General features: G+C 53.4%; 2 protein-coding genes and 1 long non-coding RNA gene across 9 annotated transcripts in view; 1 reads left to right on the top strand and 2 right to left on the bottom strand.

Annotated features, from left to right (window-relative positions):
• Positions 1 to 13,303, bottom strand: part of TAF12 (TATA-box binding protein associated factor 12) — a 67,740-nt gene that overhangs the window by 16,949 nt on the left and 37,488 nt on the right. The window lies entirely within an intron of this gene.
• Positions 1 to 13,303, top strand: part of LOC140900516 (uncharacterized) — a 31,512-nt gene that overhangs the window by 2,676 nt on the left and 15,533 nt on the right. For 2 of the 3 annotated variants that reach the window (XR_012155652.2, XR_012155651.2), the window contains one exon: positions 3,015 to 3,520. The exons of the other annotated variant lie outside the window; for it this stretch is intronic. This is a non-coding gene — a long non-coding RNA (uncharacterized LOC140900516). The remainder of the gene's footprint in view (positions 1 to 3,014; positions 3,521 to 13,303) is intronic. 3 annotated transcript variants of the gene reach the window in all.
• LOC140900514 (discoidin, CUB and LCCL domain-containing protein 1) overlaps positions 3,660 to 13,303 on the bottom strand; it is a 63,869-nt gene continuing 54,225 nt past the window's right edge. For 4 of the 5 annotated variants that reach the window (XM_073317901.2, XM_073317902.2, XM_073317904.2 and 1 more), the window contains 4 exons: positions 12,026 to 12,116; positions 10,408 to 10,445; positions 8,187 to 8,309; positions 3,660 to 4,511 (listed from right to left, as the gene is read on the bottom strand). In XM_073317901.2, the coding sequence (XP_073174002.1) occupies positions 3,988 to 4,511; positions 8,187 to 8,309; positions 10,408 to 10,445; positions 12,026 to 12,116 (776 nt within the window). In that variant the 3' untranslated portion in view covers positions 3,660 to 3,987. The remainder of the gene's footprint in view (positions 4,512 to 8,186; positions 8,310 to 10,407; positions 10,446 to 12,025; positions 12,117 to 13,303) is intronic. The other variant, XM_073317905.2, reaches the window with a different exon arrangement.

Raw genomic sequence — 13,303 nt, 5'->3', positions numbered from 1 at the left:
ATATTGTTCACAATTTGTTGTCACGGATGTCAATGGGAATTTTGCCATTGACTTCAGTGCAGACAGGATATCACCCCAGCAGTTTTCGATTAATTTTTTTGAGGTTGTTTTTTTTTCTTCCCTGAAACAATCCCATCTGAGCTTCATGGCTTGACCACAGGAACGTTACTTGTGTCTCAGTCAAACAATGTTACAGGGTAAAAGGAACAAACCTAACTGGAAACCAGAACTGGATGCAGCCAGCAGTTGGGCAGGAGAAGGTTTCCAAATGGAAATACCTAGCTTTGATTGATCCATTCAGATCAGATCTTCCAGTAGTGTGAAGCAGCATCACTCCACTGAGCAATGTGGATTTCCACCAGACCAGGATATGGCCCGTTCCTCTTCAAGGGACTGGAGCCAGGCGAATGGGGCTTTTATTTGGAATCAGTCAATTGCCCTTTGGGGAGATCCAGGTACAGTGAAACACCAACCCTCAGGTGCACCGTGAGGCCTCCAGAGCAGCATCACCCAAACCTGGGGGGCTGCAATACTGGCCCTTAGTACCCAGTCCAAACCCCACTGTAGTCAGTGGGAGTCTTTCTGTTGAATATAATGGGAGCTGGATCAGGGCCTTACGTACACCCCCAGTGGCTCTGCCTCTCCAGTGCCAAGCATCACAGCTCTGCGGGGAAGATGGCTGTTCCCTGTCACTGAAAGCAAACCCGGTAGGCAAAGACTTGGGGTTGGTCATGGGGTTTCAAACACCACAAGGGGGCTCCCACGCTGTGGTATTGAACTTGCAGAGTCTCTCACATAGGAAGGCTCTTGCTGAGCCTGGACTTGCTGCATCATTCTGTGCATGTGCACGAGGAGGTTCCACAGGGTGCTGTGTCGGATGGATCTGCAGCAAAAGACAACTAGACACACGCATCCTGAGATTCTCGGAATCCGTCTGCTGAATATTAAAGAACCCCCTAATGGTCCTGGGGCTGCTGCCAAAGCGACAGGGCTTTATCCATGCTGTGAGGTACTGCCAGGAGCTGTGCATGCCTCTACGGAAGTATTTCGGAATGAATGGGGAAGTGCATATAGGAAAGGCTGCACAGCAATCTGTATATGAGGGTGTGTGCATCTCTGGAGGAGTGTACACGTGTGGTTTTGTACAGGGTGTCTGCAGAAAATGGGCATAGCAGAATGGCCTAGTGCAGTGGTTCTCAAACATTAGCAACCCGCGGGCCCCCATTTTGATTTAAAATTTTTCATGGACCCCGAAGCCGGCTTCTCCTTTTCCCTGCAGGGGGGGTGCTCAACCCCTGCTCAGCCCCAGGTCCTGCCCCCACTCCACCCCTTCCCCCAAGGCCTGCCCCCAACCCCTCCTCTTCCTGCCCCAGCTCCAACCCTGACCCTCCTCTTCCCCGCCTCTTTCCACCTCTCTCTGAGTGCACCCCGTCCCTGCTCCTTCCCCTCCCTCCCAGCACCTCCTGCACACTGCTGAACAGCATGGAGGGAGGGGGAGGAGTTGATCAGCAGAGCTGGTGGCCCCACACATGACTCACGGACCCCTGGAGCTGGACATGACTCGCGGACCCCCAGGGGTTTGGACCATGATCCCTAGTTTGAGAAACACTGGCCTACTGGATAGGACACTGAACTGGGACTCAGGAGACCTGAGTATTATTCTTGGCTCTGCTGCTGCTTTGCTGGGTGACCCTGGGCAAGTCAATGCCTGCTCTGTGCCTCAGTCTCCCTATCTGTAAAATGGGGATAAGGATATACTCATTTGTAAAGTGCTTTGAGAGCTACTAATGAAAAGCACTATTAGAAGAGCTAGGTGTGATTATTATTGTTGTTCATTCTTCTCTCCTTGGGAGCACATTGTCAAACACAACACAGATTTGAGGCTCCATTCCCCATGCACTGGAGGAGCTGGAAGCCTGCGATGGTGGAAGGATGGGGTCAGCCAAGAATGAGCAGTTCTGACACTGCAGTCGTGGGTCTTTTCCATCCATCTGGCTGCTGTTAGAGAAACACAGTTATAGATCATAGAATCATAGAATATCAGGGTTGGAAGGGACCCCAGAAGGTCATCTAGTCCAACCCCCTGCTCAAAGCAGGACCAATTCCCAGTTAAATCATCCCAGCCAGGGCTTTGTCAAGCCTGACCTTAAAAACCTCTAAGGAAGGAGATTCTACCACCTCCCTAGGTAACGCATTCCAGTGTTTCACCACCCTCCTAGTGAAAAAGTTTTTCCTAATATCCAATCTAAACCTCCCCCACTGCAACTTGAGACCATTACTCCTCGTTCTGTCATCTGCTACCATTGAGAACAGTCTAGAGCCATCCTCTTTGGAACCCCCTTTCAGGTAGTTGAAAGTAGCTATCAAATCCCCCCTCATTCTTCTCTTCTGCAGACTAAACAATCCCAGCTCCCTCAGCCTCTCCTCATAAGTCATGTGTTCTAGACCCCTAATCATTTTTGTTGCCCTTCGCTGGACTCTCTCCAATTTATCCACATCCTTCTTGTAGTGTGGGGCCCAAAACTGGACACAGTACTCCAGATGAGGCCTCACCAATGTTGAATAGAGGGGAACGATCACGTCCCTCGATCTGCTCGCTATGCCCCTACTTATACATCCCAAAATGCCATTGGCTTTCTTGGCAACAAGGGCACAAATCAAATTCCCCTTGGGAAACATTGCTGTCCCCAAGCAGCACCATGAAGCTGGGACTGCGATGGTACGTGCTTAAGAAGAGCACCAAGCTCCCCGTCCTGTCTCGGCACTGCAGTTAATGTCTAGTATTGCTATGCAGCTTTGTCCCTTTCCAAGAATCTTGGATTAAGTGCTTGTTGCAGGGAAAGAGGCAGAAAGATCACAGGAAACAGGTGCAATTCTCTAACAGATAGAAAGGAATGGCCACTACGCTTTGCAACCAGTGTCCTCCTATCCCATTGCAAACATTGCCTAATTGATCAGTGAAGAAGCCAGTTAGAGAGAGGATATAATTGCAATTCCTCTCCTCTTGATTCCAGTTTCCCCTGATCTGTCCTACCATGCATGTGCAGAATATCCGTCATTTCATAGCTGATTTAAAAGAGGGACTTAGCTCCAGATCTTCAAAGGTATTTAGGTGCCTTTCTGCAGACACACATGTAAGTAATTTCATTCCTAAAAACCGCGCAGGTGAGTAATGTGATTTGCCTGCATAACATCACTGTTTGCTGGACTGAGCCCCTGGTCAGTGAAGCGTAGGTGTAAAAAACATAGTTTGTGGGTTTTTTAAAAAACATTTTACAAGCCCTAATTTATCTGTAAATATTTTCCTGCTCTTTTGATTTTATACTTCAAGGAAGAGCAGCCTTTGTTTTGGGATTTAAACACCGCACACCAGCTTGTGCTGGAAAGGTATTTATCTGCCAGTGACAGGAGACAAACACAGGAACTGAAACCGACCAGAAACAAAACGTGAAACTGACCTGCCTGCTTTCACCATGAAAGGCAGAAGAACAAACAAACCAACAGCCTTGGCGCTGATGAGGTTTGTAAAATTCCATTCAAGTTTTAATACCAGAGGGAGGCATTAGAGAGCTCATATGGCAGCAGGGGGCGCTCTTTCACTTTATGTGTAGCCAATGGCAAAGTAGAAATGATGGTTATTAAGAAAACAGTAATAGTGATGCAGGTAAAGGAGATATATATTTATATACGATCATTGATCCTGACACTGCCCCTTCGAATCCGAAAGGGAGGTGAAGATGATCTGGGGTATCTATTAAGTTCAAGGGAAAAAAACAACCCAAACAAAATAATCAGGTAGTTAGACGGATCAGCCTCTTCCGCACAAATCGGCGCTATAAACCCCATGGCTATTTCATTTCCCTTTGCTGGTGATAGACAGGGCTGCTGCTTCTTGCTCTATAGGCCCAGAGCAGATTCCCCAGTGCAGCCGGACCCCCTTCTCCAGCTGCCTGGTGTGTGTCTAATGTGAGTCTCTTTTCCACAGCCTCACAAAGGTTCGTGGTAAATGTGGGTGAGAGGGAAGTCTTGGATCTGGAAGCAGTGCCTTTCTGGGGAGGTGGTGAGCCCCGCTAGGCCGTCACCCCACAGGATGGAAGTCCGCTCAGTCTGGGGCTCTGTGTACACAGTGCTGGCTTGGTGGGATCCCTCCCTTCTTGTGCTGTTCGGCGTCTCACCAAGCCGCTGAGCTGGGAAGTCATATTGTGGCTGGATCCCTGGGGACATCGGGGAGGCCAGCGACCCTGCCCGACCTTGGGTGGTGGGGACTACTTTGATGACACAGGTGTTCTTCTTGGCAGTGGCACCCCCGGCCTCCAGGGCTTGCTCTGTGAAGGGGGTGGCGTACTCAGGCTCGGGTGGCAGGGGCTCTGCGTACTCATGGTACTTGCCCGGCACGTCATAGTGGTTCACTACCAGCGGGAGCGTGTAGCCTTCGTCCAGGGCGGGTTTGAAGGTGGATGGGGCTGTCTGACTGCTGGGGCTCACCTGGACCATGTCAGGCTCAGCATATTCTGCAAAGGAAAAGCAGCACAAGCCCTTATAAAGGCAACCGAGCCCCTGAAACAGCTGATCCCATGATATGGGCACAGATTTTCCAACCTGAGCCTAGAAAGGATTCCATCACTGGCTGCTCGGGGATCCAGCTGCCAGAGCTGGGGGAGGAGAGGGGCGTGACTTGTTCCTTCAGGCCTCCCCTGTGAGAGACCAGGGACCTCTTTCTGCCAGCCCTGACCGAGCTCCTACCCCCATTGGGAATCATTGCAGTTCCCTGTAGCTGATCTACCCTCAGCAAAGCAGCCGATTGCTCTCTCTGCCAGGCTTTTACCAGCTGGTGCAGATGATGGCGAGATGCCCAGACATCACCAACAATACACTCAAGGCCTCAGATCCCTGTTCTGTTTTCAGCTGACGGGTCCCTTTGTATGGATGGCACTGTTATCAGCTGCTCAAGCATCCAGATGTTTGCTGCTGGACTGAGGCCCATTTCCCCTTCCCGGGTGACTGTCAGGTCCTTCAGTAACAGATAGGGGAGAAGATGTCTGAGAAGCCAGACTGCCAAGAGGAGAGGATCCCAGGAGCTGAGTCTGAGAAATGGCCTGTGGTAGGAAGCTGGGCAGGGAACCAGTAAGGGGCTCGGAGGGGCTGATTCCAGCCACTTCCTGTGGGGCTCTGATCTGGAATCCAGTGGTGAGGGTGGGTCTGGGGTTCCCTATCCTCCCTAGCACAGGGGGAGGAAAGCCTCCCTGAGATAAAGGACTCAAGGACTACAGAGCCCAGTCTGGGGCTGTTAATCTGATACTGGGTCAGGGGCTGTCTGGCCTGCAGGACTTTTTATTGCCCCAGAAGGGGTGAGATCATGAGGGACCTGGCCGGAGGGCCAGAATCATGAGACAAGACCCACTGTTGCAGTGCCAAACAGCTGACGGGGGTGTGTGTGTGTGTGTGTGTGTGAGGTGGATTTGCTGCAACACTGCCTGGCTGTGAAGGGATGGGCTGGCTGATGAGTTTGCTTGGACACCCTCCCTCTGCCACCTACCTACCTGCAGCTCCTTTATAGTCCCTATGTTGATGTATGTCAGGTAGCAATCAAGCCACTAGTGGGGACCCCAGAGAATCCCCTGACAGAGAGGGGTCCCCCAGCAAAGTCAGGGCAGCTGGTGGCACACACCCTTGGCAGGGCAGCTCCTGGGGCAGGAGGAGGTGTTGGGGAAATGTTCCTATCTACGCCAATCTGGTACTTCCTATCTGGTACCCTTGGCAGCTGGCATGAGGAAGGGCTGCTGGGACCTGTACCGAAGGCTGAGGTAATCCTGAGCTGACCCAGCATGGGGAAGAAGGGGCCAAGGTGGTGGTGTAAAGCTGCCCCCCACCCCCCTGGCGAGCCATACACTGAGCTGAGCTCCAGTGCAGGGAGGAACCTAGCCCAGAGAGTGATCTAAGATCTTAACCCACCCCATTGCTGCAGCATGTGGGGCCCAGCTCCTCAGCTGTAATGAGTGCCCCAGTCCCACGGAAATCAATGGGAGCTGGGCACACACAGGCGGGACAACAGTAGGGCAGGGAGTCCTGATCAAGCTGGGAGTGGGCCTGGGTTACAAACATATCCTGGATCGGCTTGTGCCAAGGGCTGAGAGGAAGCCAGGCTGAGGTTTCCAGAGGGAGCGAGACAGGAGCTGTTCTTTGCAGCTGCGCTGGGTTGTTTCAGTGAGAACTGACCGGTGGAGCCTGGTTCAGCCATTTGGCCTGCTCTGGCTCGGGAGCTGCTAGCAGTGACAACGGGAGCAGGAGTCTTTTCAGCGCTAGGCTGGATGGAATCTGGCCCAAAGCACCAGTGGCCATGGCAGGGGAGCGAGTTTAATGGATCTCGGCCCAGTCTGCAGTGAGCAGCAGCCCACACTGGAGAATCCACCACCTCAAATGGCCCCCTTGCTGTTGGAGGTTGCGGGAGAGGAGAGGGAAGGGCTAACTGGCCATGGAGACTGAACTCCATCCTTCCCTGCACTGCTAGTTCTTCCAGCTCAGGGTTGGCAGGGGAATCACGGGGGAAGCTTGATCTGTGGATAAACAGAGATCTTTGGTCTCCAGGGCTGTCAAGCCCCAGCCCTTCCCCACCAGGAAAGCTGTGGGGAGGGTGGCCACAGAAGCCCTGCACGGCAGTATCATCCACTTCACCTCTCTGCCCCAAGGCGGCCCACTCTCGACCCACACCAGGAGAGGGATCTCTATGCCAGGCCGTGGCTTGGGGCATGCACCCTCCGGGAGATGCGCTATAAAGGTTCCCTCTCCCGGGCACATGAGGCTCCTGTGTCAACGGCAGAAATTTAACCCTCGCTCCTCCTGCCCCCTTAGTTAGCCAGTTCACTGCTGTCTGTGACTGAGCCCCATGTCTGAGCTGGGCTGGCTGGTGTAGGTGGTACCAGTGCCCTCTGCTGGCAGGTGCAGCATTGCATTGTCTGTGCACCCATCTGTTCTGTCTGCTGGGTCGCAAGTTCCATTCTTGGGTGGTGCACATGTGTAGGTAGCAGATCGTGGGGCCTGGTGATAGGTGCTAGTGCAGGAGCAGGGCTGGTTCTGGGGGCGGGCAAGCAGGGCAGCTGACTCGTGTGCCAAGTTCCAGGGGGCTCTGTACCACTTGCCTTTTTTGCTGCTCTCAGGGTGTGTGTGTGTGTGTTTTCTGCCCTAGCCAGCAAAACACCCCAGGCTGCTCCTGCCCAGGAGAATGGGAGTCAGGACTCTAGTTCTGATCCTGGCAACAGGAGGGAGCATTGTGTAGTGGTTAGAGCAGGTGTCTGGTAACTAGGATTCCTGGGTTCTGTTTTCAGCACTGCCACTGATCTGTTGAGTGACTTTGGGCAAGTCACTTCACCTTGCTGGGCCTCAGTTTCCCCAGCTGTAAAGTGGGGATACTGATACCCCTTGGAGGTGAAGCTGTTAGCGTTTGTAAGGTGCTGAGGGATCCTTGAATAAAAGGTGCCACAGATCTTCAAAGTGGCCCGCCTTGCCCCATGCTTAGGGAGAGGGGTTGATACATCAGTGCAAACATGCTGGTGCTAACGTGTGGGGTTGAAGGCTCCCCGGGAATCTCTGGGTCTAGTTTGGCCTGATTAGACTGATTCTGGTAAAACAGGTCCCATTTCTGGAGGCTGAGCTCTCTTGGATTGTCCAGTCGTCTCTTCAGGAAGCTCTATTGCTTGAGTTATTTGAAAACTGGCACGGACAATGCCCTGGAAAACACGCTGGAGGGAACAATCCTGAGCCATGGAGCAGGGGTAAGGAGGGGTAGGTGATGCTCTCTATTCTGGGAGTGGTCCCCATGCTCTAATGTAGTGGTTCCCAAACTAGGGATGCTGCTTGTTCAGGGAAAGCTCCTGGCAGGCCGGGCCAGTTTGTTTACCTGCCGTGTCCGCAGGTTTGGCCGATCGCAGCTCCCAATGGCCGCGGTTTGCTGTTCTCAGCCAATGGGAGCTGCAGGAAGTGGCGTGGGCTGAGGGACATACTGGCTGCCGCTTCCTGCAGCTCCTATTGGCCTGGAGCGGCGAACTGCGGCCACTGGGAGCTGCAATCGGCTGAACCTGTGGACGCGTCAGGTAAACAAACCATCCCCTCCCGTCAGGGGCTTTCCCTGAACAAGCCGCACCCCTAGTTTGGGAACCACTGCTCTAATGGAACACCCAGCTCCCCATTACCTGGTGAATGAGCCCCGCTGAGCTCAACTGGGGCCCCAGCCATGGGGAACGAGGTCAGTTCAGAGCTGGATGGTTGTAGGCTCTCACTGGCACACACCTGGCTGGATTCCAATTTCGGATACCCTAAGGAGAGAGGTGGAACCCCCCAAGCCTCTGTTAGTTGGGTGGCTTTTCTTCTCTTCCCTAAGGCTGAGCGGGAGGCACACAGTGCAGCTGCAGCGTTAGGGCTGGCAAGCAGGGAAACAAACTGCAGAGGAGTTAAGGTAGTTGCGTGGCCCAGAAAACCAGTGGGTGCAAATTTAGAGGCCACTTCTCAAACCAGACCATAGAAGGGCAAAAGGGGGTCAGCAAAGTACCTGGAGGAAGGATAGGCCTGGGCGTCAGGACTCATGGGTTCTATAACTACCAATAACACTAACTTGGTTTAATACCAATATCTCACTCTTACAGAGCACTTTCCAGCAGTAGCAATTGAAAGGCCATACACAATGGTTGCCCAGCTAATGCCATTTTACAGATGGAGAAACTGAGGCAGAGAATGGGGAAACGGGTTCCCCAAGGTCACCCACCAGGCCCGTGGCAAAGCCGGGAATAGAACCTAGGTCTCTTGGTTCTATCTACTAGGCAACACTGCCTCACATTCAGGCAGCGTCCATGGGCTTGTCCACATGGGGACTTAGAGTGCTGCAACCCAGGGTGTGGCTGTTCAGGGCTCTGGCCTGCTGCTTGCTAACAGCAGTGTGTCAAAGCACACAGTGGAACCTGTCGGGTGCCCTGTGCACCCCTTACACCCTTTGCCAGTTGTCCCCAGGGTCATACTAGTGCATGAAGAATTACAGCCCAGCTCACCATGCACTAGCTGGCCATGCAAACAAGCCCTTGCACCAGTGTTACCAGGTGGATTTTTAAATGGAGTTGTTTACATCAGAGCAGCTTTTCTTATACAGACAACTCCCATATGGGAATAGTAAAAGACTGGGGATGGGAAGGGCAGCTAAGACAGACACTTCAGCCTTTGGGCTGCTTCTCCCCTGCCCTGCACCTTTCCCCCCATGCAGAGTGAGCGTAGCCCACGACTCGAGCAGGATGCTCTCTGCAGAGGTGTAAATGACGTCAGAGGCAGCAAGGAATCGGGCCCCGCGGAGGCCAGTGAATTAGCGTGGCACTCATTGTGTGTCACAAAGTAGCCATGTGCCAGGAAAGGCACCTGCCCATCCCCCAGATAATCCCCAGCAATATCAGCGCTGGCAGAGAAGTGGGTGTGAGTGACACCTGGGTGGGGGAGGAGGGTTTCAATGTGAGCTCCATCGCAAGCTTGTAATCAAAGATTTAGGCCAACATTTGTCATTGTGTCTGCTGTTTTTGGGTGCACAACATGAGACACCTCGGGGATGAGGAGGAGGCTGTCCCAATGGTTAGCTTGCCAGCCTAGGCTGTGCAAGACCTAGTTTTGAGTCCTTGCTTTGCCACAGATTTCCTGTGTGACCTTGGTCAAGTACCTTAGCTGTGCTCTGTGCCTCAGTTCCCCATCTGCCCAACCGGAATACCAGCACTGCCCTTCCTCCCAGGGGTATCTGAAGGATAAATACAGTGAAGAGTGGGAGATGATGAGATGGGGGGGCATTGTAAGTACCTAAGATGGAGAGCTAGAACCTACGACCCCAGCTGAAGTAAGGAGGAGTTGTGGGTGCTCAATGGCTCTGACAATAGAGACCAAAGACACAGATCCTCAAAGGTATTAAGGTGCGCCTCTCCCATTGATTTCAAGGGGAGTTACGTTCCTAAATACCTTTGATCTGGGCCAAGGTGGTTCAAAGGGGGCACCAGAATGAGCAGCTACATCTGAACATTGTGGCCTTTATGCATTTGTGGGGGAGTGAAATGCCTCCTGAGCAGGCCAGCATGCGGCCCGAGCCCCACCTGAGCCCATGGAATATCCCCCTTAAGCGAGGAGCAGCCTGGCTGAGGGTCTGAGCTCAGAGGGGCTTGGGAAGTGCTGCTTTGCTGTTGCTGATATGTCCGCTGAGGAGTGTGCCAACTGCCAACAGGACAGACTAGGAAACGTTCAGCCAGAGTGACTCATTTTGCTACTAATGTGGAAATAACCTGCTGTCGGAGTCCAGCCCTTCCTGACTCTCAGGGAAGCCCTGGGCAGACCGTTTGCCAGCTGGCTACCATCCCACCTGGTCCTGGTTACTCCAGTGCTTCAGGGGGCACTTACCTTTCATGAGGCTGCAGTTCAGATCAGCTGCTGTCTTCCTGCCAAAAGAGAGAGGGGGAAACAAGGCAAGTCCACAGCAGCTCCGCACAGGCTGAGCACCCGTGAAGCCAGCGCACGGCCCAGGTGCTGGTAAGCAGGTTAGAGCAGCCCATTTGCTCCCAACTAGCACAATGCAGAATCTATCTTTGAAGACTAATGAAGAGCTTTGTTCATGGACAACTTCCCAGGGTGTCACATAATTTGAACTCTCAATTACACAAAGGTCTCAGGGGGCACCCCAAATTGCAGGGGCCTGGTACGTGTGTGCTTCAGCAGTACAGAGCTCCTAAACGCACCAGGGAGAGCTCTGCGCTCCTAATCTGTTCCTGCAGAGCTTGTGAGCACTGGGTCTGAAGTCAGCAGTTCAGCACCTGCTACCTCCTGCGACATAAGCCCTGGAGCCCAAGGAGTCAGGGTTCACCTGAACATACCACTCAAACCCCAGTGAATTCACCAGCTGTGGATCAACTTTGCCTTTGCCCTGTGGTTACCAGTCGAGAGGTGCCCAGGGCAGCAGTTCAGGATGCAGAGGGCCAGCTTGACTTTGGGCATCTGTACAAATACTGGTACTGCCCTTGTGAAGGGGGGAGAAATGGGAGAATCCAGAGGCATGGCATGAATGCAACTGCATGGCGTAGTGGTGAGTGCAGGGCAGCGGGAGTCAATGGTGGATTAGCCACTGAGCCAATGGGGCCCGTGCCCAGGGGCCCCAGCCAATTTGGGGGGGGCCTGGAAACATGGGCACCCCCGCACCCGACCCGCTCCCCAGCAGGAGCGCCAGGCAGGCAGGAAGAGTGTGAAAAGCCCCCGCGCCCTGACCCCGCTCCCCAGCAGGAGCGCCGGGTGGGCAGCGGGGATTGCAGGCAGAAGAGGTGGAGAGGGGCCCCCACTTGTTCTGGCCCAGGACCCCACAAACCCCTAATCCGCTTCTGGCAGAAGCCAGGACTCCTGGGTCCTATTCTTGGCCCTCTCGCTGGTTTATACGGCTGTGGGTAGCTTCTTTTGCCTCACTGAGCATCAGTATTCTCCATTGATGAGACGGGAATCGCGATCCAGGCCCAGAGCAGAGGTACAGTGAGGAGCCCCAGCAGGAGGATGCTGGGGGTGTGAGTCACTGAAGCCCACAGAGCCCCAGCAGGGGGATGCTGGTGAGTCGCTTGTGTGTCTAGCACATTGGCTACCATGGCTCAGGAACACAAGTCCCAGCAACCATTACAATCGAGGGCTTTTACCTTTGGTGCAGCCTTCGGGGCTCCAGAAGGTTGGCACTGAGCTTTGCAAAGGGTGGGCCGCCTCCTGGTTTGGATGGGGCCCCTCAGAGGCATGTTCAGCAGGGGCTGCCTGGTGCCAGCCCAGCCTTGGGGGTGCTGACTCCACAGCCTGTGTGCCCAGCCCTGGGTTCTGTCAGCAGCAGGTTCTGTTTCAGGAGAAACGCTGCCCCTGGTGTCTTTGGTGAGGGACAAGTCTGATCCCAGGGGAGAGCACCCTGCTCTGGGAGCCTCTGCAGGGGGTGCTGGGAGATGATGGAGGGAAACAGGGAGCACGGGACGGGGGAGAAGGCAGGAGGGGCATCACTCACCTCTTCTTACGGCAGAGGAGAGCCAGCAGCAAGAGGCCAGACGAGAGCAGCACAAAGCCCCCGATCAGCAGCATCACCAGTAACATGGAGCCTGGGGAAGGAAGCAGGGACTCAGCAAAGGGCTCCTCTGTCCCTCCCTCCCTCCTGGTGTCAGTGGAAGCTGGTTACACCACACCCCAATGAGGATGCACTGCTGCAGACCCCTGTTGCAGAGGGTCCAAGCTCTGCCACTGCAGCCCTGACTCCAACGGGAGCCATGTTAAGTAAAGGAAAATACAGAGTCTGATTTTTTGCTTCTATGCCCATGTCACTCCATTGGGTGCAGGGCAGTGACTCCTGATTTACCCCACTGTGACTCAACCGGCTTCAGGGGCATGAGTGCTGATTAGACCAGTCAAGGATCACAACCCAGGACAGGTTTCAGAGTAACAGCCATCTGTATTTGCAAAAAGAAAAGGAGTACTTGGTTAGTCTCTATGGTGCCACAAGTACTCCTTTTCTTTTTGCAAACCCAGGACAGTATTTTTAGAAAGGCAGATTGACCAAAACCACAGGGAAAAAATCCCGAAAACTTTTAATTGTGGCAGGATTTTTTTAAAAAAAGCTCTGTTATTTAATCCTTCTCCTTCTGATGCCAATACAGACCTCATGAAACAGGCTTCAGGTCACCACATGTTCCCCTGCATTTTTGCAATCAATGGGCAGGTGGCCAGCTTGTAAACTAAACTCAGGAGGCCAAAATCTGGTTAAAGGAGATTGAAAGGGGAGGGGTAGCTCCTACTGCACCAGCTGACCTCAGCTGCACTTATGTAAATGCAGAGTCACTCCAGATTGACACAGATCTTCCTTATTGAAATAAAGGGCCTGATTCCCGGTTATGCCACTACCGGTTTGCTCTGGCATCACTGCACCGAGGAGGACAGAGTTGTGCTGGGTCAAGCTGAAGTGTAGCACAAGGGCATTGGATCAGGCTCAGAGTTCTTCCAACTCATTTCAGTCTATCCCTTTCCCTCCTGTGTGAGTCATGCAGCTCCCATCTACATCCCTGTCTAACTTTGCAGGAGTTCTGGGCAGGGGGTGAGAAGACACATCACAGTCTGAAACAAGACCAAATAACATGCTGATAGTGCCGTAGGGGACTAATCCTGCTCTCACGGGGGTACAGCAGGAGCAATGCCACATAAGTTTGGGCCTGTATACTGTACACATGAGCCAGTATACTCCAAGTGCTCAATGCATGCTACTTAACTGGGGGGGGGGCGGGGGGGGATTCTAAAA

Source organism: Lepidochelys kempii, chromosome 19 (genome assembly GCF_965140285.1).
Source record: "Lepidochelys kempii isolate rLepKem1 chromosome 19, rLepKem1.hap1, whole genome shotgun sequence".
In the NCBI taxonomy this organism is placed as follows: Eukaryota; Metazoa; Chordata; order Testudines; family Cheloniidae; genus Lepidochelys; species Lepidochelys kempii.
Note: the sequence above shows the minus strand (reverse complement) of the source record. Positions and strands in the feature narration are given on the sequence as shown.